General features: G+C 45.6%; 1 protein-coding gene across 2 annotated transcripts in view; it reads left to right on the top strand.

The window, feature by feature from the left end:
- Positions 1 to 27,632, top strand: part of ARHGEF3 (Rho guanine nucleotide exchange factor 3) — an 898,185-nt gene that overhangs the window by 362,411 nt on the left and 508,142 nt on the right. Inside the window, exon 1 of one of the 2 annotated variants that reach the window (XM_085624662.1) lies at positions 21,480 to 21,686. The exons of the other annotated variant lie outside the window; for it this stretch is intronic. Within the exon in view, the coding sequence (XP_085480788.1) occupies positions 21,654 to 21,686 (33 nt within the window). The 5' untranslated portion in view covers positions 21,480 to 21,653. Of the gene's footprint in view, positions 1 to 21,479; positions 21,687 to 27,632 lie in introns of those variants that run through there. 2 annotated transcript variants of the gene reach the window in all.

The following is a 27,632-nucleotide window of genomic DNA, read 5'->3' as shown; positions in this document are numbered from 1 at the left end:
CACAGGTGAGGTAAGCAAATGTCAGTCAGATGTGGGAAGACGGACAACACACCTCACAAAGCGTAGCACAGGTTCATTACACATCATGAACATGTTTATTCCACAATAGTTGCAAGGTAATTGTACATTACAGTGGACACATGGTCACAAAGTGTCGGAGAATTGAAGTCCAGGGGTGTGTGGCACATCACTTGATGGGAATTGACAACTTCCACACTGGTGTTGGATTCTGGGTGTTGAGGGTCAGTGTTGATCAAACAACAGGCAAAGTACCCTGGGAAGGACAGACACAAGACACAGTCAAAAGCACAGCAGAACAGGAGAGAAATGCAATACACATACACAAAACATGTCAAAAGAAACCTGCACAGAAACAAGTTATCAGTTTGACACTATTGTGGAGTACAGACCACCTGAAAGGACACATCACCTCACGCATCCAGTCAAGTGGCACACAAACACACTCAAACAGCAACAGAGCAGCCACAACACATTTCAGGCTAACTCCATACATTGACATAACAACCCTGTAAACTCACATTCAGGTGAAGAAGTTGTTGATGAGCTGTGTGCGGACGTCACCCTAATCATCATCATCAATGGCATCGTGGCCCATGCCTGGATCCTCCATAGGTGGCGGAGGTAGGTCATCGTCATCCTGGATGAGAGGCAACTTCTTCCGCACTGCCATGTTGTGTATCATGCAGCATACAGGGATAATTTTGCACACCTTTGCAGGCTCATATGGAGGGCCCCTCTGGTCTTGTCCAAGCAGCGGAAGCGGCTTTTCAGGAGACCAAATGTCCGCTCAATCACCCTCCTGCTCCGACCATGTGCCTCATTGTAGCGCATCTCGGCTGGTGTCACAGGGTTCCTGAAGGGGTGTCAGCAACCATGGCATGCTGGGGTATCTGGAGTCACCTACACACAAACAATGAAACAATTAGCAGAGTTTGGAAATAGGGTAGACTACAACTTTGCCAAACACACACAATGGTAAACAGTCAATACACACCGACAAGCCAGGCACGCTGGTCTGGCATCTGTGACATCAGTGTTGCAATGCGACTACTCCTCATGATGTAGGCATTGTGCGCAGAACCGGGGAAACGTGCATACACATGTGTGATACACATGTCTGCAAGACATACCACCAGAGCATTGATGGAATGGAAATGTTTTCTGTTCCGGTATGCCTGCTCATGTGCCTGTGATGGTATCAGAGCCACATGTGACGTTCGGCATCCTCCCCAGTGTATAAAAAGCATCCTTTATTTCAGTGAGTTGACCTTGGCTAGGAAACTTGATGTACAGGTCAAGGAAATGCAACATCCCCTCCAAGACATCGCATAGCACACGACTGAACATAGTTTATGACATACCACTAGCAGTAGCCACAGTGTACCGGAAGGTACCAGTAGCAAAGAAGTGCAGGACTGCCATCACCTTCATCTCTGGGGTCAGTGCTGTAGGGTATGTCCGGCCAGGTAGCAGATGTGGCGCCAACTGCTCTGCCAACTCCTCAATCAGTGGCCTGGTGAAGCAGTATCATCGGATGCAGTCGCGTTCCTGCATGGTTTCAAGGTCTGTGAACGGTCTATGGACAGCTGGTGCCCTGCAGTACAGAGATGAACAAAGGAAGATTGTCGATTCATCCACCCATGTGGCTATGACCAAGCAAAATATCACATGATACATCATGACAATACACAATGTACTGAGGTGTGTGCTGTTGGGCATGGACACATATGTCACCTACATGCCCTTCACCTCACATCTCAAGTCCACATGTCCACATAAGTCCCATGTAGTGCAATGGCCAATCATTGGGCTGTGTCACACTACCTATGTACTGCTGTGACGTTACAAACACACACCACAGTGACAAGCGAGGCCTGATGTCTCCCAGGCATCACAGATCTTTGCCATGCAGATACCCATGGTCCCTGTATTGCCACATGGACACTGGCATGACATGGCGTATCATGTACACGCCACAAGACAACAGGGAGTCCCACAGGTAGTGGCCACTGTTGTCTCTGCAGGCCCTACATGTACGTCTCTTAGACACACACACAACATCAATGTTGATGCACAAACCACATGCATGTGGAGACTGTCTCCCATTGGGCACATTTGATCAGCCACATCTGAGACACAACATGCACACAGACTGTGGGTGTACATCAGAATTGTGGCTATAGGTCTCACTGTGATGTATATACCATCACCCCAGGCCTCAGGGTGTATGTGACATGTCCTAAACATATTCAACCTGAAACTGTGTCCATGACTCATGCCCATAACTGTACAGTTGCACATCACAGTGATAATGTGCACAACACACAAAGGATTATGTCCCCATGAACACGTGCACAGCCTGGGAGTGGCTGCACAAAAGTGCCACCAACAAACCAAATGTTGCCCCCCCCCTCAAACACACAGGGAATGCAGCCTTACATGCCATGGGACACTGTGTGGCCAATGCTGTAGTGTGGTAGGTGTGCACCTGAGTCCCTGGCAAGTAATTGTGTGTTGAAGCTGTCAAATAGTCACACCAATGAGGACCTACGCGGGTGACAATGCGTACGCATTGCACAGTTCAGGACTGAGCCGTGCGTACGCTTAGCCATTGACTGCAATGAGGACCGACGTGGGTGGCTATGCGTACGCATTGCACAGTTCAGGACCGAGCCGTGCATATGCTTAGCCATTGACTGCAATGAGGTCCGACGCGGGTGACTATGCATACGAATTGCACAGTTCAGGACCGAGCCGTACGTACGCTTAGCCATTGACTGCAATGAGGTCCAACGTGGGTGACTATGCGTATGCATTGCACAGTTCAGGACCGAAACAATAAGAACATAAGAGGGTACCTGTACTAATAAATACAAAAGCAGGGAATAAACAATTCAAAATACAGGGAAAAAACCCATGTGACAAGATAACCTCTGAAAAAACCACAGAAAATAAACAATAAATGATTCTCTATTTTTGTTTTATTTATAAAAATATATATATATATATTATTGCTAATCAAATTCTTTTTTTTGAATAAATCCTTTTGTTTTTTATATAAAAAATTCATACATCACTAACTATAATTCAGACTAAAGTGAACAAAGCAATACAATCAACGAGAAACATATATAAAGAATACAAATTACAACATAATCATGAACAATACAATACAAAAACCATATGAACATACATTTGCGCCAATTGATACACAATTACGCCAACGCGCGTTTCGGAATCTTCCTTCTTCAGGGCGGTATAAGTGTAAAGAGGCGAAAAGATGAAAGATAATAAACTACACTAAAACAACATTAATAAAGAAATAACAAACATGGATTGACTTTAAGCCTCGTCACAAAAAAATATATTTCTGTGGAAAAAAGGAATAACGAGGTTATCAATTGTCATATATGCGAAAATTATATATTTATCAAGCACGAATTGCTTCAACATTGCTAGAATATGCGGAGAGGTGAGGAATGAGAATAAAAGATAGACAAATATACATAAGAGTAAAAGGGGCAAAACATAATGATGTGCGTCCCTAAGTGAAAAGGTAATTTAAACCCCATTGTAAATAAGAAGAAAAATAAAGATATGAGAAAAGAATATTAAATAGTTACAGAAAAATACTAGTTCAAAAAATAATAATAATAGAAAAACACCCAAAAGTGCAATCCCTAAAATAACACAAATAAGGAAAACATGCTACACACTTGTTATCTTGATAATGTAGCTCACAATCCAATGAAGCCAGGGGAAGATAGAATGTAGAAACCTTCCCAGAAATGAAGACGCAGTCAGGTGTCTGGTATAGGGATACCAGATGTAATTCACGATATGGTAATCAGTCTGGTAAGAAAAATATATATGAGACAGATAAATGTAAAAAGGTTCAGTGTTAGGACACACAAGTCTCTTAATGCTAGGGTAAGTACTAAAGTAAAGATAATTACACCACACTTACAAGATGATCAAGAGTAATCTGTATAGAGATATGGACATAGACTCGCAAACTCAGAATTCATGCAGGAAATGCCAAGTCACTAATCCTGTCGTCTAGTATCAACAAGTAGTAATATTCTGAAAAAAGACAAAAATTCTTAGTATCTGGGAGGCTCCTAGGAGTTGTAGTCCATAGATATAGGAGACCAACTACTTCAGACTTACAGGACATGAGTTGATGCACTTCTGATGGCGCCACCAAGAATAAGTTGTGGGCGACCAAATTTATATATCCAAAGATCCGACAAACTCGCTGTGGCTCAAACAAGTATTCGGTGTAGATTCAATCTGGTCTGACAAAAAGAGAACGAAACGAGATTTAGAGAAATGGGGACCCAAAAATGTCTGGTTTACATGGAGAGCACATGCTAGATTTAGCTATACTGGTGCGGTAGTGGCCCCAACAGTAAAACTGCAATTTAGACCAGCGACTGGTCTATTTTCAATATAGTCTGTCCAAGAAGGTGGAACCGGGGAGTATAAGGTTACAGGGACCATTCATGTCTAGCATAAATAAAACAAAACACAAGCTAACCTTCGGAATAGAGTTAAGCATAACTAAACAACTGCTGCAGGACAGCGTCACAGCAAAAATTACTAACTTAGCTCGGAGTAGGATTAGATCGCCAGTAATGGGACGCCAAGTGAAGAATTTCCTCTTTTCCCCCACCGCCGCGTAGATGGATAGAAGATAGAATCAAGGTTTAAATAGTACCGGTCACACCTGAACGAGATTAAGTGACTCGGAGGGTCTAGAGTTCTAACATAAATGCAGCGTATAATAACGGCCGCCATCTTGGAAGAGTCTCGAATTCAAACATACATATAGCGTATAGTAGTGGCCACCATCTATAAAGAGGGGCATAGAACGAGGTAGCGAGTATAAGTACACCAAAAGTGGTCAGTGTCCAGATTGGCCACAAAAACAAAAAGACATCGTAAAATAAATCATGAAGCGAATAAGGGAATAAAGCATATTACAACTTAAGGTAACGGGCGACATCTTAGGTCGGGAGCAGTAGGAGGAAAGAGGATCACTCCAACTTGTGGTCTGTGCTCAAACAGATTTATACGCCATCTTGGATGAGGTGAAGTCGATAAGTTTTAAGGCTACCAGAATAAATCTATATCCTAGTTTTAAACAAACGTATCCATTTATATGAAATTATTTGAAATGGATAATAAAGATGGAAGTATCACTAAAAAGGAGATAGAACTATTCCGGGAGAGCCTACCACTGTAACAACAAGTGATAACGGGCGCCATCTTGGAAAGGGAAAGAGAATGGAAATGAAGATCAATCCAAAAAAGTTTGTTCCAAGCTCAAACAAACCATAAGTAATAAATAACCTTAGTTTAAGGCCCTTCAAAGAAGATCAGCAATAGTTATTGTTTGGTCGGGAAATATTAAGACTGGTAGGGGAAGGTCAAGAAGCGTGGCCCCTACAATATCTATAGTCTGTCGCCTTCTTAAAAATAGAATACTAAGAATAAAAAGGGGGGAATAACTGCAAAGCCCCCAAGGTGCTATCAAGGCATCAAAGTTCAGAGTTTACAAAACAGATATCAATATTACAAAAATATATTAGACAAGAGTAATCGAAATCTAGTGGCCTGCTAATAAGCGATAATGCTAACGAGAGAGTAGTCAAGAGAACAAATGACTACATCGTAAAAGGAAGCTAATGCTGGTCCATCAAAGGATGGCATTTTCCCAAGGAAGGGATTCATTAAGTCCATTGTCAAAAGTCTGAAGAGTAAAAATCCAAAAGACTTCTCTCTTCTTCCTAAGTGCTTCAGTGTTACGATCTTTGGGTGTCTTTATACATTCAAGAATTAGCCATTTAAGGTCTTTTGTCAAATGCTGTTTTTCAGTCCAGTGTTTGACTAAGGGAGCTCCTGGACGTTTATTGTTGATGGATGATTTATGTTCGCAAAAGCGAACACGCATCTCTCTACTCGTCTCACCCACATAGCCTTTGCCACAAGGGCACAAGATTAGATAGATCACGTTCTTAGTCCTGCAATTCGACATTTCTGTAAATGAGAAAGTCTTTTTGCCCCATTCCAGGATCGGAGTAGTTTTAACAAAAGCACAAGCTTGGCATCCGCCACACTTATGCGAACCGAGAATGGGTGATGTACCTATAATGGAGCGTTGGATCAAAGGTTTTTTAATGGGCAAGGTAGATTTCACTAGTAAATTTCGCAAGTTCCTATTCCTGCGAAATGCAAAAATAGGCTTGGGTAGATCTTCCTGTTGGTTGCCAGAATTTAAGATATGCCATGAAGAGTTGATCACCTGGCGAAGTTTATTATTACAGTTGGAATGCTTGGTAACAACCACAAGTTTTTCCTGGTTGTTTCTACTTTTGGGAGTCAACAGGGTGTCTCTATTGTAGTATTTGGCCCTTTTGTATGCATCCTTGATAATTCTGTAAGGATATCCCCTATTCCTTAGCTTATTTTTAAGGGTCTCGGCATGTTCTTCAAAGGATTGAATGCAAGTGCAGTTCCTGCGGAGACGCAGGAACTGACTGAAGGGGATACTGTCCCTCTGGCTGCGGGGGTGGTAGCTTTGGTATTGGAGGAGGGTGTTACGGGCCGTAGGTTTAGTATATAAAGATACCTGAATCTTATCTTCAATGACCCTTATCCAGATGTCCAGGAATTCAATTTTATCTTTACTAGTTTTAGAAATAAATTTCAGATGAGGATCACAAAGATTTATCCAAAGGATAAATTCGGAGAGTTGTTCCTCCGGTCCCCTCCAAATGAAAAATATATCGTCAATAAACCTATGGTAATAGGTGATATTCTCCGAGAAGGGTGCTACCTCGTTGTATACAAACCTTTCCTCAAAAACCCCCATGTACAGGTTAGCCACATTAGGGGCACAAGCGGCTCCCATACTTATGCCTAGTGTCTGTTTGTATATAACCTGATCGAATTCAAAGTAGTTCTCATTTAGAACAATCGCCAGACACTCAAGGATGAAAAGGTTGTCTACATTGTCAGTACAGCCATTTAGAACACTTCTCACGGCCTCCAAAGCTCCTGTGAGGGGTATATTGGAATATAAAGCCTCTATGTCCATAGAGACCAGAATGTCTGTAGTAGGACTAAACTCAATGCCCTCTATCTTAGTGATAAGGTCTCCAGTATCCCTAATAAATGCGGGTAAATTGCTGGCTAGTGGGGCCAGGAACACATCCACAAATTTAGAGAGTGGTTCCGTAAGTGAACCAATCGTGGAGACTATGGGTCTGAACGGGGGTCTTTCCACGTTTTTGTGTATTTTCGGGAGGCCATAGAGAATCGGGATCTGATAATGTTCTCTATTAAGATATTCAAATTCTTGTGTACAGATACTTCCGGTGTCTAATGCTCTTCTCGTAATGTCAAGGATATTATTCTTAATTCTTTGATCAGGATAATTCCTCACCTTCGTATAGTTCTCAGGGACACTAAGCATTTTGTTGATTTGAGCTTTGTATTGGTCACAATCCATAATGACGATACCGCCGCCCTTGTCACTAGGTTTAATCGTGATTTCCTGATTATTAGCAAGAGTTTTCATGGCTTGGTATTCATCATATGGCAAGTTGTAAGGTGGTTTGGGTACAAAGCGCATCATCTGTTTGATTTTCTTGTTAACAACCTTTTCGAAAATCCCTACCTCAGGGCCAACCTCATCCAGACTGGGAGTAAAAATGGACTTAGGTCTCAGTCCCGATCTATTCTCAATTTCCTGGGTGTCGCGGTTAGCAAAAAATCTATTGAGGCGGACCTTTCGAAAAAAGACTGCAAATCTTGGTTTAACTCAAACTGGTTAAGACTAGTGCTGGGTACAAATGAAAGGCCTCTAGCCAGGAGATCCTCAACATGGTGATCAATTCTGGTCATGGAAAGGTTAAAGATAGGGATGAGTTCAGCTTGAGAAGGGGAGTCTATTCTCTCCAATATTGATTGCGTCTGGTTTGGAGGAATTGTGGGGGGTTGTTTTCTGTTTGTTGGTATCGACCCCTCTCCTGCGTTCTGTATCTCCCTCTCATATTCCCCCGTCGGTTGCCTAAAAAACGGGTGTTGCTTCTCTGGCCCTCAAAGGCACCTCTTCTATTGCCATAGTTGTCAAACGACCCATGGCCATCCTCCCCTTCAGATCCTGATGTATCTGAGAATGTTAAAATTCTCTTATTGGACCAATATTGGTGATCAGGCTGGTTGGTGTAATCCCTAGAGCCATTATAGTAATGAGCTCCTAAGTATGGATAAACTCTCTCCTCTGAAAAGAACCTTATATCTTTGCGTAATTTATCAGTCTTTTTCTTAATCAGGTAATCACTAAAAGAGCTCAACTCGGAATTAATATCATCAAGTTTCCTTTTAGCCTCTTCCACTGGATTGTTCTTCTTCATAATTTCTTCTAGCTCAGCGATTTCCTTCATCAATGTCTCAACTACTTCTCTGGCTGTCTCGATAATAAGAATCATCAGGTCTCTTGAGCATTTATTTGCTATAAGGGACCAGCGCTCAAGGAACTTCCTTATTTCAATAAAGAGACCTGGGATGTTTCTAATTCTGAGACCATTGGGTATCACCCCTGCTTTTAAATATTCAATCATAAATTCCGCATGGGACTCAGTGCGTCTTGCTTTCTTTTTAAGGTTGAGTAGTCTAAACCATTCTTCATTTTCACCTTTATTAGGAGGGGCATGCCACCTGTTAGAGAATTACCACCTATTAATCTGGCAAAATCCTCATCAGAGAAACCAAAAGTTTTAATCTTATCCATATTAACAGACAGTTATTATAGAAAAGTGAGTAGATGTAACTCATGCAATTTAGGGTAGTAGTAAAAGAATGGGGCAAATAAAATAGACAAAAATAATACAAGATAACAAATGAAGAACTAAAAATAGTATAGAAAAAATAGAGAATGGAAAATAGAAAATAGAAAATAGAAAATAGAACCTCTCCTAAATCAATCTAGCATTCAGAATCTAAAACATATAAACCCTCACAGCAACGTGCCGGGAACTAAACAATAAGAACATAAGAGGGTCCCTGTACTAATAAATACAAAAGCAGGGAATAAACAATTCAAAATACAGGGAAAAAACCCATGTGACAAGATAACCTCTGAAAAAACCACAGAAAATAAACAATAAATGATTCTCTATTTTTGTTTTATTTATAAAAATATATATATATATTATTGCTAATCAAATTCTTTTTTTTGAATAAATCCTTTCGTTTTTTATATAAAAAATTCATACGAAGCAATACAATCAACGAGAAACATATATAAAGAATACAAATTACAACATAATCATGAACAATACAATACAAAAACCATATGAACATACATTTGCGCCAATAGATACACAATTACGCCAACGCGCGTTTCGGAATCTTCCTTCTTCAGGGCGGTATAAGTGTAAAGAGGCGAAAAGATGAAAGATAATAAACTACACTAAAACAACATTAATAAAGAAATAACAAACATGGATTGACTTTAAGCCTCGTCACAAAAAAATATATTTCTGTGGAAAAAAGGAATAACAAGGTTATCAATTGTCATATATGCGAAAATTATATATTTATCGAGCACGAATTGCTTCAACATTGCTAGAATATGCGGAGAGGTGAGGAATGAGAATAAAAGATAGACAAATATACATAAGAGAAAAAGGGGCAAAACATAATGATGTGCGTCCCTAAGTGAAAAGGTAATTTAAACCCCATTGTAAATAAGAAGAAAAATAAAGATATGAGAAAAGAATATTAAATAGTTACAGAAAAATACTAGTTCAAAAAGAATAATAATAGAAAAACACCCAAAAGTGCAATCCCTAAAATAACACAAATAAGGAAAACATGCTACACACTTGTTATCTTGATAATGTAGCTCACAATCCAATGAAGCCAGGGGAAGATAGAATGTAGAAACCTTCCCAGAAATGAAGACGCAGTCAGGTGTCTGGTATAGGGATACCAGATGTAATTCACGATATGGTAATCAGTCTGGTAAGAAAAATATATATGAGACAGATAAATGTAAAAAGGTTTAGTGTTAGGACACACAAGTCTCTTAATGCTAGGGTAAGTACTAAAGTAAAGATAATTACACCACACTTACAAGATGATCAAGAGTAATCTGTATAGAGATATGGACATAGACTCGCAAACTCAGAATTCATGCAGGAAATGCCACGTCACTAATCCTGTCGTCTAGTATCAACAAGTAGTAATATTCTGAAAAAAGACAAACATTCTTAGTATCTGGGAGGCTCCTAGGAGTTGTAGTCCATAGATATAGGAGACCAACTACTTCAGACTTACAGGACATGAGTTGATGCACTTCTGATGGCGCCACCAAGAATAAGTTGTGGGCGTCCAAATTTATATATCCAAAGATCCGACAAACTCGCTGTGGCTCAAACAAGTATTCGGTGTAGATTCAATCTGGTCTGACAAAAAGACAACGAAACGAGATTTAGAGAAATGGGGACCCAAAAATGTCTGGTTTACATGGAGCGCACATGCTAGATTTAGCTATACTGGTGCGGTAGTGGCCCCAACAGTAAAACTGCAATTTAGACCAGTTCAGGACCGAGCCATGCGTACGCTTAGCCATTGACTGCAATGAGGTCCAACGCGAGTGACTATGCGTACGCATTGCACAGTTCAGGACCGAGCCGTGCGTACGCTTAGCCATTGACTGCAATGAGGACCGACGCGGGTGACTATGCGTACGCATTGAACAGTTCAGGACCGAGCCGTGCGTACGCTTAGCTATTGACTGCAATAAGGTCCGACACGGGTGACTATCATGCATACGCGTCGGGCAGGCATGGTCCGCGACCGGCGTACGCCTTGGGCATTGAATCGTATGGTGCGTGTGTATTTTCAAACTACGAGTTGTACAGTCAGTTGACCGAGCCGTGTGCACCCATTGGCACTGGACTGTCATAGAGACGGATGCAGATTCAAAACTTGTACTAGTCGTGCACTGGAAATTCAATTGGATGCCTACAACAATGTTGCAATTCCTAGGGTTTTATGAAGGTGAAGATTTGAACGATGCGAAAGACATGTACGAGTCGTACATTTACATGGATTGGCCAGATTCATAGAATGCAACCGTGTTGGACCTATCACTTGGGACGCATGACCCAGATTCTGCCTCTGCAGCACAGATGTAAGGCTGGCTGGCCCCCAGGGAGATCACCTGCCTGCACTACATGCTACTGGACCACATCCCTGTTACCACTGCTGCTGTCTCTGCATCCTCTGGCTACTGCTATGGCACGTACTCTGGAGAGGGCCCCAGCCTTCACTGAGGAGGAGAACCAGGCCCTGCTGGACGGGCTCCTTCCACAGTACAGCAAGCTGTATGGGAAACCAGGGGAGCAGGTGAGTGTGCAGTCCACTGCCTTCCTACTTGTGCATGTTGTCTGACTAGCAGTACTAGCAGTGTGTACACCAGTGGCAAGCATACTCACTGAGTACTTTCATCCCCCAAAGTGTGTAGGTACATGTAATGAACAGGTGTCCTGCAGCTAAAGTGCATTTGTGCAAGCTTAAACTTCCCATGCATTAACATGTCAGACATGCAGGGCATTTGTCCTTTTCCATGGGTGCACTACCTGTGTAACTCATTTTCCTTTGTGATGATGACATGTATATCCAACTGTGTGCAGCACAAATCTAGGCCATGTGTGTTAATGGACTTGTAACTTTGTCATCCTCACAGGTTGATGTCCACCAGAAGCAGGAGATATGGCTGACCATCGCCCGGGCAGTTCGTTCGGTGGGGGTCTACAAGCGCCGGATCCGCAACTGCCAGAAGAGGTGACAGGACCTTCGGGGCTGGACCCGGAGGATCGCAAGGGTCCAGCTGAAGCTGTCGCCTCCTAGCAGGAGGGGCGGACACCAGACCCTGACCCCCCACATGCTCAGGATCCTGTTAGTGGTCTTCCCGGACCTGGATGGGCAGCTGAAGGCCAGACAGCAGCAAGGAGGGGGTAAGTCCATGCCTAAGCTGTGTACTATGTCTGAAATGCTAATTGCAGTCTTTTTGCCTGGTCATACTTCCACATTACGTAGGTCTTGTAGTCCAATACTCATGTCACTCAATTGTGTGATGCACCCTCCTCATCTGATCCACAGGTGTGGACCCTACAGTCTGTTGCTTGTGTCACTAGGGCACTGTGTCCCTGCAGTCAGCTATGCTTCAGCTTCCGGACAGCATCTGTTACCGTGACTCTGTTGTGTGTTTCGTGGGTGGGTCAATTGTTTACACAATGCCTGAGATCTGACATATGATCTGTGTGTGCCCTTGATATTTGTTACAATTGCTGGTCTGACTTGCCACATATGGCTGGGGTATTTCAAACAAACACATGCAGCAGGGGACTCCAATTTGTGTGCCTCAGGAGTATGTATATCAAGTGTGTCACACTTGCTTAGCCACCTGACTACTGTCCAGGGCTAAACACTGTTTCACGTAGACCTGGGCAGTCATGTCTACTCAAGGGCATTTAGAAACACTCTGTAATCTCACTCCTGTGTATCAACTTACAGGTTGTGCTTAGTGACATGTGCCTTCAGGTGTCTGCCTCTGTGTCATTGTGGTGTGGCTTCCTTTTCCGTACAACTGTGGTGTTCATGAGTTTGAGGGTCAGCAGGACATCAGCGATGTGACAATACCTGTGTGACATATAGGTGTGTGATCACTTGACAGTGCACAATGGTGTATGCAACTGTGCACTTAAGGCAGTTGTGTTACATGCACAGCAGACTGTGATGTGCTAATGTACAGCAAGTTGTGTTCGCAGAGACTCATATGTCTGTTTTGTATGATGTGGGGGCTTCTGGGTCCGGGATATGTTGTTTGCAGGGGATGGGCAAGTGCACTTGTCAGCTGCAGAGTTTGTTTTACCCATGAGCTATGATTGTGACACAGTGCATACTGTTGTTGTCTGGATGCCCTACCCCTGTGACAGGAGACAGTGTTGACTGACTTTTCAGGCATGCCAGTGCCATGGCATTTAACTTTCTATGAGTGATCCTGCATTGTGTTCAAATGTGCTCCATGCACCCCATTGTGGCATTGACTATCAGGACATGAGAACATCATAGTGTGTGTTGCTGCAAACATGTGAAATGAGACTCTGCCCATTCCTTCATCCTGACACCTGTACTGAGTCAGTGGTAAGATGGTAAGAGATGTGATATGTGTATAGTGACATACTCCTACATGTTCACTTGCATGTCCAACAAATGTGTAGGTGGTGCATGTCGGCACATTGGGGTATCAGTAACAAACATGCAACAGACATATGGGTGCAAGTCCAGGAGGGATATGAGTGCCATGGTTGATGGTGAGACTGACAATTGGCTTATTCTAAACAGTGTGAGCACTTTGAGCAGTGTTCAGCTGATGATGCCAGGGCTTGCCCTCTGATGTGATGTACTCACTGTGGTGTGTGCAGTCAGTGCAGGTGACTGATGTTGTTCTCTTTTTAACTAATTCTATCCAGATACATCCACGGCCACAGGAGGGGACAGCTCCACGGACCAGGAGGAGCCACAGAGCCTGACTGGGACAGAAGGCGAGGAGTCGGACGGACCCAGTGGCACGGAGGGTGAGTGGAGCCACACCGAGGAGTCCTCAGCAACATCCACCCCAGCTGAGGGCCACAGCAGCTCGGAGGATGACTCCCTTGTGGAGGCGGGTGTCAGCAGCCACCAAACCCCAGCTAGTGAGGCTGTCCCCGCCACTGCCCCCACCACCATCACCACCCTCCCATCGGCTCCCATCCCAGAGGTCCGTGGAGGCTCCCGTCTTCGGGAGCATGTCTCCTTTGTGCCAGGCACCGCACCCCCTGCCCCTGTGTCCCCTGCTGCCCTGAGTGAGGAGTCTGTGGACTTGCTTCGACAGATCCATGTAGGGCAGACATCAATGCTGAGTGTCCTCCATGCACACACCAGTCTGTTGACATAACTGGTATCGTTCATGGAGGGCATTTCATCGGGCATGTCTGCCCTACAGAGGACCATTCAGTCCGTGGCCTCCTCCCTGACAGCAGCAGTGTCCCTCCTCCAACAGTCCCGCACCCCTCCTACCCCTGCACCACCCACGATTCCTAGCACCCTACCTGTCCCAAGCACAAACACACCAGCACATTCTCACAAACCCACAGACACGGGCAGCACACAAACACCCAAACCAAGGGCTAGACGTGCACACAAGCAAGCGCAGGGGACTGATATCACACTCACAGGGGATGGTTTGCAGACACACACACACAGTCATCCACAACCACTCCGCAGTCCTCCGATATCTCTCCCTCCCAGCCCCCTTCCCTTGCCTCACCTGCAACCCCATCTCCACAGAAGCTCTTCCTCTGTGACCTTGGCCTCTTCCCCACTGACTCAGCAGATCCAGCTTACAAGGAAAATATGAAGTCCCCACACACAGAGGGGAGTGCCCTTCACACCCGGACACCCTCCCCCAGGCACAGTCAGACTGCGTCCCCCACCCGCAAGTCCCCCCCGGAGCCGGAAGAGCAAGACCCCACCCCCGCCCCGCAGCTCCACGACGAAGTCTCCGTCCTCCATCCCCCAGGCCACCACTCCACAGGTTCCCCCACCCACAGATACACCATCCTCAAAATACTCAGGCCCTCCCCCCTATCACTTGCTCTTCCACCCCACCATCCCCGGTCAGACAGTTTGTGCCACTGATGTGGGGACCGTGTTCCCCCCCTCTGTGCTGCCGACCTCACCTGAACCTCATTCTGCTCCCATTGAGTTAGGCACTGCAGTGGAGTCCACAACCACCCCGTCTGACTTGGGCACTGTAATGGGGACCCAGTCCACTCCATCTGAACTGCCTACTGCAGTTGTGCCGGCACCCACCCCATCTGACTTGTGCCCCACAGTTGGGACTGCACCCACTACTTCAGTCAGCTCCACTGCAGTTGCCAGTGACTCTCCTGCATCTATCACCCCTTCACTGCCTCCTTCTGCTGCGCCCTGATCCTGTCCCTGCGATGCCTGGCCTGCCCCCATGTATGCCCCTCCGAGGGGATGTTCCCTGTCCTTACCAGTGCAGGCAAGCAATGTATGACATTTGTCACTCAAGTTAACTTTTTGTCATTTAGATATGGACTGGCCATTGGCCTTTGTTTTGAAAGGACTTTGCATTTTAAGATTGCTGAATAAAGCATTTTTCTTTATCATTGTGAATTTGATTTAGCTGTACATTATGTTGATGATGTTTAGGATGACCTTGCAGTTGTAATGCTGGATTTCCAATGTTGAATACTGAGGTGTTGATGTGAGGTACTCTATGTGGTCCATGAGATGTGTATCCTATTCTGGTCGTTATCCATATCATCCTTTGCAGCTAACTGGGTGTGTCATGATTAACAATTTGTGAACATCTCTGTAAACATTTAATTTGCATGGTCGCATCTGTGGCTTGCACATATGCACATATGATGTGCTTCCCATTGTCCAATTTGTCTATTTCCCTGACTGTGGGCACATCTCCACTGGACATGTAAGTGTGGGCATCATTGGTGTAGGAGCAACTGGGTCCTCTGTGCAACTTGCTGGACATTAGTATTGAGTATGTGCAGATGACTTAAGGGACACTCCCATACACAGGCTGTTGTGACCAGAGCCTTTATTGTGTGGTAACTGATGGCTGACTGACCAAGTGTTCTGCTGACATGACTGAGACCTGCTGGGACTATGTTTGGCACAGCTGACCTTCCACAGGAGTTGAGTCCCCTCAAGTAAGTGTGTTGTTCCGTGACATTGCCTGGGCCCATGGTGTGTGTTGTGTGAGCATGTGTGTGTGTGTGTGTGTCCACATCCCTTTTCATACACAGGCAGTGTTCCCTTGATATGTTCCTGTTGTTGATACTTGCTGAGTTGTACTGTGTCCATCCCACAACTTTGCCATGGGCTACCAGATGTGGGGGTGCATGACACACTACTGTTAATTGGTGTTTCATCATTGGGATTTGTCAGTTCTGAGTGGTGATGATGTGGTCAGACGCAGATGGGACACAGTCAGGGGTCCCCAAGGCACTTGTTTGTTCGCAATATCATGTAGTTGTCCGTAGGTGGTACCTTTCAGTGATTGAGACATGTGTATGTGTGTGTGACTGCTCCCACTTGTCCGGTTCAGGGCTGCAATGTTGGCAGGTGTCAGCATGTGTGCCTTGTGGTTCTCCTTGGCTTTTGCATTGTCCTGGGACTGTGGCAGGTATTCCGAAGGTTGCGGGAGCTTTGACGTCATGGCCATGTACTGCATACTGTGTAGTATGTCTGTCAATTACCAGGGTTGTAAACTGTCCTTGTGTGATGAGTCTGTGCACCTTAGTTCCTCCAAACATTACTGTGTTTGTCATGGGTGCATGTGCAATGTCACCTGTCCATGTGGGTTTCACAGATGCACATTGGTGCAGTTCAGGGTGTGTGGTGTTGAGGGTAGACTGATGTAAATGTTTGCATGGATGAGCCCCTAGCTCCCGTTTGTCCATGGATGACGGGCCATGCTGAGTGATTTGTGTTTGTGTAGGTGTGATGTACGTTTGTGCCACAGGACACATGTCTGGGTTTCACAGTTTGTACGACATCTACCTTTGTCAGCACAGTGGACGTATCACGCATGCTTGTGTCACCCAATGTCTGGTCCTTGGGGGTAGTGCTGTTGTGTGTCAGTCTCTTGCTGTGTTAGTTGCTGTTTATTCCAGCTTGTGTCACATGTGTCTGTTGTGCTCCCTCTCATCTCACAATGCCTGATTGCCCACTAAGGGGGGCCCATTGATGGTTTACTTTTGTATGGCACTGTGTCCACATCTGTCTCACTGTGGTTCAGCCACCCTCATGTTTTGTGTAGTTGGCAGGGGATACTGAGACAGACACACACACATGTTGTGTCAGATGTGCAGTATGAGGTTGCCTGTTTGTGTTTGTGCATCTGCACCAGTGCATTGGTATTGCTGTTGTGGGCCATTGTCTGGATGTTGTTTTTGTGATTTACCCTGCTGTCCCTGTGAGTCATATCACATCATTCTGCACATTCATCCTGGTTGTTAGGTCCCATTTCTGGCATGGAGTGGGAGTTTGTGACCTGACACCTACAGTCTACACAGGTTGTTTTGATTTGTGTGTCTATGTTCGAGATGTGTGTATGCTTTTTGATGGTCACTTCTGCTTTTGTGTCATTGTACACTGTATGCATTGTCAGCCCCCATGGGTGGTGCTTGTCTGCACATGGCCGAGAGTATGTTAGGGTTTCACAGCACTGTTAGCCTCACCACATCTCTGTGGTTATGGGACACAACCACTACTTTGCCCCAAAAGTGTTTCAAGTGTTGGGACCAGGAATCATACATGCTGTTTGGCATTTTCAGCTTTGACCATGATGACACTTACCTTTTGGTCACTGTGATGAGGGGGGTTTTGGAGCCCATCACCACAATGCTCCACATTTGCTGCAGTTTGGAACCACACACTTAACTTTTGTTCTACACAGTGAGGGGGTGTTAGTTTTACATTGACACAGTGCTATAGTGATACTTGCTTTGTGTAGGCCACACTCAGTTTTTGGTCACACATGTGATGGTAGTTACATTGTATGTTCGAAGTCATAATCACTGTTGTGGGCATTTGTCACAGACTACGCACTGTTGTCATGATGTTAGGGGGGATGCATTTTGCTGACATACCTAATGTGGGTGTATGATGGATGTGTGGCGCTTCACCCATGCTATGGGTGGGGGAGGCAGGGGTGATGGGCAACAGGTCCCCTATGGGTGGGGGTGGCAGGAGTGATGGGCAACATAGTCCCTATGGGTGGGGGTGGCAGTAGTGATGGGCAACATAAGCCCTATGAGTGGGGGTGGCAGTAGTGATGGGCAACATAAGCCCTATGGGTGGGGGTGGCTGGAGTGATGGGCAACATAAGCCCTACGGGTGGGGGTGACAGGAGTGATGGGCAACAGGTCCCCTATTGGTGGGAGTGGCAGGAGTGATGGGCAACATAAGCCCTATGGGTGGGGGTGGCAGTAGTGCTGGGCCACACTTCCCATATGGGTGGGGATGACATGAGAGATTGGCAACATAGTCCCTATGGGTGGGGGTGGCAGTAGTGATGGGCAACATAAGCCCTATGGGTGGGGGTAGCAGTAGTGATGGGTAACATAAGCCCTATGAGTGGGGGTGGCAGTAGTGATGGGCAACATAAGCCCTATGGGTGGGGGTGGCAGGAGTGATGGGCAACATAAGCCCTATGAGTGGGGGTGGCAGTAGTGCTGGGCAACAGGTCCCCTATGGGTGGGGGTGGCAGGAGTGATGGGCAACATAAGCCCTATGAGTGGGGGTGGCAGTAGTGCTGGGCAACAGGTCCCCTATGGTTGGGGGTGGCAGGAGTGATGGGCAACATAAGCCCTATGAGTGGGGGTGGCAGTAGTGCTGGGCAACAGGTCCCCTATGGGTGGGGGTGGCAGGAGTGATGGGCAACATAAGCCCTATGGGTGGGGGTGGCAGTAGTGATGGGCAACATAAGCCCTATGAGTAGGGATGGCAGTAGTGATGGGCAACATAAGCCCTATGGGTGGGGGTGGCAGGAGTGATGGGCAACATAAGCCCTATGGGTGGGGGTGGCAGAGTTATGGGCAACAGGTCCCCTATGAGTGGGGGTGGCAGTAGTGATGGGCAACATAAGCCCTATGGGTGGGGGTGGCAGTAGTGCTGGGTAACAGGTGTAGAGGTGGCAGGAGTGATGGGCGACATAGTCCCTATGGGTGGGGGTGGCAGTAGTGATGGGCAACATAAGCCCTTTGGGTGGGGGTGGCAGTAGTGATGGGCACCATAAGCCCTATGAGTGGGGGTGGCAATAGTGATGGGCAACATAAGCCCTATGGGTGGGGGTGGCAGGAGTGATGGGCAACATAAGCCCTATGGGTGGGGATGGCAGGAGTGATGGGCAACAGGTCCCCTATGGGTGGGAGTGGCAGGAGTGATGGGCAACATAAGCCCTATGAGTGGAGATGGCAGTAGTGCTGAGCAACAGGTCCCCTATGGGTGGGGTTGGCAGGAGTGATGGGCAACATAAGCCCTATGAGTGGGGGTGGCAGTAGTGCTGAGCAACAGGTCCCCTATGGGTGGGGGTGGCAGTAGTGATGGGCAACATAAGCCCTATGAGTGGGGATGGCAGTAGTGATGGGCAACAGGTCCCCTATGGGGGGGTGTGGCAGGAGGGATGGGCAACATAAGCCCTATGAGTGGGGGTGGTGGTGGTGCTGGCCATGCAACCCCTGTGGTGGCCTGTTGCTAGTGGCCAGGATATGGATCCCCTGTGTGTGTGTGCCATTATACGGGTACATGTCATTTGTTTGTGTGGTGGGTGTCTGACTTACCGTCTGCGCCGTCCGCGTCGCTTCCTGATCCGGTCATAGATGTACAGTACTGGTATGACCTGCGTGATGGGAGTCATGATGTGTTTGTCTCGGACACGCTGCTTGTTGCTCCGTCTCGTACCCGTTGCAAGCTGGTCCGTCTCGTAGCCGTGGATTGTGTTCTGCCGCGAATTGTACCTGATATGCTTCTTTTCCGGATGCTGTGACGTGCCGTACGTGGCGACCCGTCCGGCGCGTATGATTTGCGCATCGTACTTGTCCGGCCGGAACCTGCTATGGATACTGCTTCCGGGCGACTCGGTTCGGCGTTCGGAGGTACGGCTCGGACGGAGAATGAAGCTTGAGTCACAGCCTACGTGTCAGTTGGATTTTTGTCAGTTATGCGCATCGTACTTCATCGCCCAGACGGACCGGCTCCGGGTACGAGTCGGTCGCAAGGTAAGGCTACGAACAGCTCTCGGAGAGCTGTCCGACGCGGATCGGAATCGACCCCCATGAAGAAAAAAAATTGAAGATTGTGTGAGAAAGATAAGGAAAGCGGGTAAAAGGGAATCAAGGTAAAAAATAAATAAATAAAAGTTCCCATAGTTGCTATGGGGGCCTCCTCTGTTAATAAAAGGAAAAATATAAAAAAGGAAATCCGAGTTCTACCTCAGAATTAAAGAATACATTATTAGATTTATGAAAAGACAATTTAAAAAATAGCAAAGGGGAATGGTATTTTACTGTAATTGTCACCAGGGTCTTATGCTGGTGTCCAATCAAAAGGCGTGTTACATATTTCCCAAAGGTTTCAGGGTGCTGCAAATGCAAGACGTACTTCAATGAGTGATGGGCCTATAGTGGCAACAAGTTATGCGGAGAACTAATGTGAACGAGAGGTTAAACTCAGCTCTTCCCTACCATTAAAATTGTTTGATTTGAAAAATATCAATAGATTAAAAATCGACAGGACACACACTGTTCACAGGAAGTGCGATTGAAACCTCTGATAATGTCCATGGCTGTAAGTACTACAGTTGTTTTAAGAGAAAGAAACTTCAAGAAGTACCAGGAGTCCCAAAAGGACCGCTTTCCTTTTGTAAATGTGTTACCTCCTCCTTTGAGGTGTTGGTAAATGTTCACTGTTTTGCAACTGGATTATAGTCGCAAAACATTGATACATAAGATACTGATTCCGTATTTGGAAGGGACGCCTACAACACTCCCCTTTCCAGACAGAGCCAGCTTTAGGGCAATGCGACCGGTGCAGCCGCACTGGGTGCTGACCTGGAGGGAGGGGTGCCGACCTCAGGTGGGGGCGCTGTGTTTAGCAATAAGTTACAATTTAAAAGCAGCAATGCAGAGTTCCTTGTGCATCCAGATTTCAGGCAGCAATAAAAATGCTAAGATAACTCTTGTGATTAATGTTCCTGCCAGAGAGACCGATTGGAGTTTTGTGGCAGTTTTGACTCACCATAAAGTAGCTCAGAGGGTTAATATGCCTGCGGCAAAGAACAGATCTGTATTTAAAGTGGATAGCTGAGTGGCTTAGTAAAGACAGTCTTTACCAGCACTTTAAAACAAATTAAATGTATGCGAGAGAGGGGCTATGGAGAGATGAGGGGCCCTTTTACCAGGTGGTAGTGAGGGAATCTGAGGAGAAAGGGGGGGGGGGGGGGGGGGGAGGGCGGAAAAAAGATTGCCCACCGGGCGCCACCAGCACTAAAGCTGGCCCTGTTTCCAGATACCGAATTGGTATCCGTTCAGAATTCTATTTTAGAATTCAGAAAAACTTTTCTGATTCTTAACATGGGATATATTCATAGGAAAGGGCATTTTAACATTTGCAAACGCTGAATCTGGCCATTTAAGACCTTTAAAACGCTAAGAACATTGGACCCTTTAGTTAGGAACCTTTCAGGATGCGCACAATTGAGATATGCACAAAAGCCCTTCTAAATGGCAGCAGAGAGTGGCTGTGGTACACGGCAGTGCCGGGCCCGGAGCTCACAAACAACACGCACGTGCACACACACTTCCTGCCATGTCGTTGTGCAGGGAGGACTGGCTGGAGGGGGTTAAAAGGAAACCGCCTGCGCTTGGTGTGGGCACAGTCGGTGCTTCGGGCTGCATTTAGTTAAAGCTCTTTCGGGGAGACCTCTATCTAGAAGGAGGAACGCGTCTGCCGGGAGCCTCATGGTGTGGTGCTGTTTCTTCGTCCATCACCAGGTAAGGAAGTGAGTGGGGTGGGGGCAGGGCGGAGCGCGACTGCTTGGGCTGAGGCGGACTGAGCACATCTCAACACAAAACATAAAACATTTTAAAATAGGACTTTTTGTCAGAGACGTTTTAAGGCATGGACAAAGGGGACTCTGGCCCAGGGCCCCAGCCTTTCAGGGGCCCCCCTGATAGAGCCAGCTCTGTTCTACAGAGTCTTGCTCTTAAGACCTTCAGTCATTCTTAAACAGATCATTTTAAATACTGTTTTCCTTTCATTAATTTTTAATATGGGTGATGTGTGAGTCTATTACAGACATTTTGCAGAGAAATATTGTGTTTATATTTCATGCAACATCCATAAAAAAAGTTTCTTTTAGATCAAAAAAGAGGGCTTTGCAAATGAGAAAGGAGAGGGTGTCACAGAGATTATTTGCAGCAACATTAGGGAGCTGCTGCTGTGTTACAATATTGGAAACGCGTCACTACACGTCACTATCCCGGACTATTGGATGTAAACACATGTGGAGTTGGACGAGTGTGCCTGCACACTGGCAGTGACCTGGCCGGCACAGGAGCATAAATTCACAGCTGTGCTGAAAGGGGGCCCCCAAAATAAGTTTGGCCCAGGGCCCCCAAAATCCTTAAGATGTCACTGCTTTTTGTGGCCCTATCTCTGTAACTTTGTCCAAACAAAGATGTGATACATACATCAAAGCACGCATTCATGCTAAAAAAAATACTGAACGCTCACACACATCACATGATGTTGTTTTATTCATTTTTAAAGCTATGTTTTAAGTACAGGAAATTGAGGTTGGCGTGCGCGTCTCAATTCATAATGAGATTTAATTGCGCCGTTCGCTCAGATTGCCGGCTGCCCGTCAAGCCAGAGCCCTTGGCTCAACTGCACCCTACTAGAAAGGGCAGATTGTGGATTTCGTGGGCAGTGAGGTAAATGTTTATGATGTAGAGGTCTTTGCAAAGGTGGCGAGCAGAAGCTAACCATTCTTTGGAAAAAATGCGCCGAAAATAATCTTCTGTAACTTTAGGTTAAATGTAAACATGAGGTGGCACATTTACTATTGAAGGCTGTATTTTTTCCCCTCCGCGCTGTGTGCGGTGGGGGGACTCTAAGACGCCCCGTGGCCTGGGCGCAGCTTCCTTTTCTCTCTGCGCGTATCCTCTCACACTGACAGTTTCCTTTGTGCTCTTGTGCTCTTAGGCCTACTCGTTACACCTCCCCCGGCTTATGCTGCCCCAGAAGCACTGTGTCTTTTGTTTGGGGCTTGCACAGGCCCCTGCTGTGCTGTTGAGTAAACCCATATTTTTAAGAATGAACTGGAATGGTAGTTGGTAAGGTAAAGATCGAAGTGAAGTACAGCGCTTAGAAGCTACAAAAAACTGTGTAATGAAGTTCTATGTAAAAACCTATTTTATTAACACATTTGTATTATGCAAATGTATTTAGGAGTTCTTTACTTATGTATGTATGGTCTTATAATGTGCAAACTTTACCCATTTGGGTTTCAGAGCGCTAAGCGTAACAGCGAGGAAGTGGCGCAAAGCCGTCTACGTCAGACCTTCTCCCCACCCAAGAGACGCACAATGTCAAACACAGCCAGAGGCTTAGCTATCAATAGTGCAGCAGGTGCAGTGGCAACTGGGCCCATGGGCATGAGAGGCCCACTGTACCCCAAATGGTGGCCCGTCTTTCTAATAAAACCATGGGGTGGGGGCCAAATGTCCTTGCTTTCTCTAGGGCCCCTGGCATCCTCACTACACCACTGTACATAGATTTCAATGTTTTAAATTGTGAGAATAGCGCATGCGCAGCTGGCCTGCTCACAGCAGCCAGATGTCACTGAACATTGTTGTCCTTCCTGAATAACACCTTCCACATCCTCTCCCCAGAGAGCAGTAGGAAACCGCTGGGCACGCTTTGTCAAGACCCTCCCTTTACCAACGCTGGACACAGACAAACAGATCATAGTTCCTTCATGCCTGTCATTTCAACCTCTTTAACACATTTAATCTAAATATTGGAATATGGTAATTGAAACCTGAAGATAACTAATGAGATAAAATCCAGGGGTGGGAGATCTTGCACGTATGACTCTAAGCTTTGCAGTTAAGAAAAGGCACAACTTATGAGGGGGACTATCCCCCCCTCCCCCAATAGGGACAGGGCCCTCGTTTCCCTAAGCAGCGGCCACCGAGTCCTTGCACTAAGCGCCCTACTCCCCTCACGCACACACACAAGGGGGCCCCACTTCCCACATCAAGGTTATCCACCACTTTGATCCAACTTTGCAGTTGTTATTTCCTACCCATCCTGTACCCTGTAAAGATTCCTGCAACCCCCACCCAATCCCCCAACAACACTTTATTTTGTGTCTACGGGAGGGTGCAAGACTGTAACATGCTCCACACCACACCTGGAATTCATCACTGTGATTACCTGCTACACCGAGATATTCTGCAAACAGGACAGGAGATATCATAATAATAATATATGACATGTCTGGCTATGTAAATATGCCTCTGTGCATGTAGATGTATATATGTGCTTTAAATTATGCAATGTATGAGGATATAAGAATTATGTATATGTGGAAAATGATTAAGCAATCATCTTTTATGTTTATGACAATAAGTAGATGTTTATGCATTACGTATACAAGTATGTCATGGTATGTAGGTAACATTTATGTACATGAGTGTCTGTATATGTGTAGGAAATTGTTAAAATTGTCAAACCTAGAAGAAGATTACAACAGAAATGGCCATCCTTTTCATGTCATTCCCACAGATATTTACCTTCTCTTGCAGTACCTGTTTTTGTTTTCAATAGGACTCTGCACACTTTACCCATACTAACCAGTGGAAAAGTGATTACTCTCTCCCTTTTAAACATGGAAACATTGGCATATACTGAATTGGCACATTTCATTTACTTATATGTCTCTAGTACACAGTACTACATGCACCCATGGCCCGTAAATTGAATGCTACTAGTGGGATGCAGCACACATTGTGCCACACAATAAAGTAACACTGTAAAACATGCCTCCAGCTCTGCCATTACAGCCTGCATGTGCAGTTTTTGCCCTGTCAAAAAAAAAACATTTTGCAAGCCTAAAACTTAAGTTTTATATTTATATTTACAGGTGGTGGACTTCGGCCCCCTGCATGGTCACCCCCAACCTTTTCCCTTCACTCCTTCTGTTTTGTTGCATTCTGTTGTGAAGGCCTTAGGACTGCCAACCAGTGCTAAACAGATTGTGCTCTATCCTTTAAATATGGTAAAATTGGCTTAAACCTAATTGACACATTTAGTCTATTTATAAGTCCCATGTTAAATGGTACATGTACCCAGGGACGGTAAATTAAATGCTGCTAGTGGGCCTGCAGCACTTACAGTACCACCCATCCGAGTAGCCCCTTAAAGTATGCCTCAGGCCTGCAATTGCATTGGACTGCACTGTATGCAGTTTTAAACTGCCAACGACTCCTTTTTATTACATATAAGTCACCCCTAGGGTAGGCCCTCATCAGCCCATAGGGCAGGGTGCATTGTATTTAGAAAGTTGGACATGTCCTGGTGAAAAACTCACAAATTTGTTTTTAATTTCTGTGAAGCCTACGCCCCCCATAGGATAACATTGGTATTCACCTTACATATAAGACCTCGCTATTCCTTAGTGAATACAACAATTTCTGGCCTCTACACTGAGAACTCACCAGAGGGAAATAGCAATATATATTAGGGTGTGGGAATGCATTTGACTGTCCAGTCACAGCTCTCCCCCGCATGACAGACATATACATTAGTGTGTAGGGAAACATTGACTTCTCCACATATACCTATCTCCAGTAAAACATGGATGTGCAGTATGATGTGGGCAAGCAATGGAATCTGTACTGATACCTCTCCCTACAGCAACAGTGATTTGCAGTGCTGTCTGGTAACGGAATGAGCTGTCCACTAACACATCTTTCCAGGGTGAGAGGTGTCTGTAGTAGGTTTTGTGAAAAATATATCTATCTGCTCATACCTCTTCCCATGCTGACATGTATGCACAGTAGACTGTGGGGAGAAAGTGCCCTGTTTGCGGACACATCTCTATTGCATGATAAATCTTCGTTGTACATTGTGGGGAGAGACTGGCCCCTCTCCTGTGACCTGTGTCTTGGATGATGAGGGTGCAAATTGGGCTGTGAAAACGAGCTTACCTCTCTGGTCACAGCTCTCCCCATCATGACAGATGTACAAGTAAGGTGTGTGGATGAAATTACCTCTATGCTGAGAAGTCTGTCTTGTATAACAACTATAGAGACTGTGACATGTATACACACTGCCCTGTCAACTGAGACATCTTTCCAGAGTAATATATGTGCAAAAAAGGCTGTGGGTAGTAGGGTATATAAATGGAGTATCTTCTCTGCTGATAACTGTCTTTATTGATTGGTGTGGATAGTTGAATGTGGGGGCACACTCACCTCTCTCTCAGACCACTCCCCATGGGGACAATGAGGCGTGGTAGGGTGTGCAAAACTCAATTTCACATCGCCTTTCAGAGTCCTTGGCCTGACGCGTATTGGAGTGCTTTGATCTCCTTCCTCAGAGGCCATCGTGAGTGAATAGAAGTTTCCAGCGCTTTCCCCTCCCCTGCATGCTTCCGTGTTAAAGGTGGCCTCAGGTGTGCCTATTCTACATTCTTACCCTGGGCATGCTGGGAGTTGTAGTGTTATCACGCAACTTTAATCCCTCCAGTGGGTTTAGTCACTCACGATAATATACGGGACAACTTTTCCGGCCCGCTATTGAGCCTGGATGAGACCTTGGCAGTTTTTAATCCGTTGCTTACAGCGCCATAAGGTGAGGAGAGATCTTCTCCTCACATGAGCCCCTGTTGCAATCTGGGGCGGCAGCGAGTCTCCGCGGCCTGGAGCAGCCGCGTAAAACATAACCACAAGTTGCCCAGCAAGATGAGGACGCGCTCCACTGTAAAATCAGTATCCACTTTATTTTGTAACAAAACTGTCAATTTCACATCCCCTTTCAGAGTCCTTGGCCTGACGCGTTTCGGAGTGCTTTGATCTCCTTCCTCAGAGGCCATCGTGAGTGAATAGAAGTTTCCAGCACTGTCTCCTCCCCTGCATGCCTCCGTGTTAAAGGTGTTCTCAGGTGTGCCTATTATACATTCTTACACCGGGCATGCTGGGAGTTGTAGTGTTATTGCGCATCTTTAATCCCTCCAGTGGGTTTAGTCACTCACAATAATGTACGGGACAACTTTTCCGGCCCGCTATTGGAGTGCTTTACATGAGCATTGGTTACATCACACAAGAACAAATTCATTTTGGTTGTAGACATGGGGAGATTGAGTGATTATACCAGAATCACAGAATTTCGAGCTGAAGCAGAAACTCCAACCTGGTTCCCCAGTTGCAAAGTCTGCAGTTTTGGAAGTAACACTACATCCTCTTCCCTATGTGCAACATTTATTCAAGTGGTCAACTGGATAAAAAAACATACAGATAACAAATAATTTTAAAGTGCTTTGTCGCTATTTGAAAACTCAGAAAATATGTCCTCATTTTAGTTTTTTAGAGCACTAACCATAATTTTGATGCAAATAAGACCCTCTCATATATGTAATTTCTAAAGGAAATTCTCTAGGTATTACAGTTTTGATTACATCACGATGACGTCAGGCGTTCCACACTTTTGTAATAAATATAGAATGTTAGCAATCTAGTTGTTCATCAGGATACTGTTGAGAGGCAGAGGCCAGGGGCACGGACTCTGAAAATTGAAGGCAGGTAGGAGAGTGCAGAGGCAACAATTTGACCACACTGGACAGGCAGGAAGGGCAGTGGCAGCACAACAGACTATGGAGGGAAGTGGAAAGGGAGCAGGGGCAACAAACCAACAATACAGGACTGGCAAGA

This window comes from Triturus cristatus, chromosome 9 (genome assembly GCF_964204655.1).
Source record: "Triturus cristatus chromosome 9, aTriCri1.1, whole genome shotgun sequence".
Taxonomy (NCBI): Eukaryota; Metazoa; Chordata; class Amphibia; order Caudata; family Salamandridae; genus Triturus; species Triturus cristatus.
This window is presented reverse-complemented; position numbering and strand designations above follow the sequence as displayed.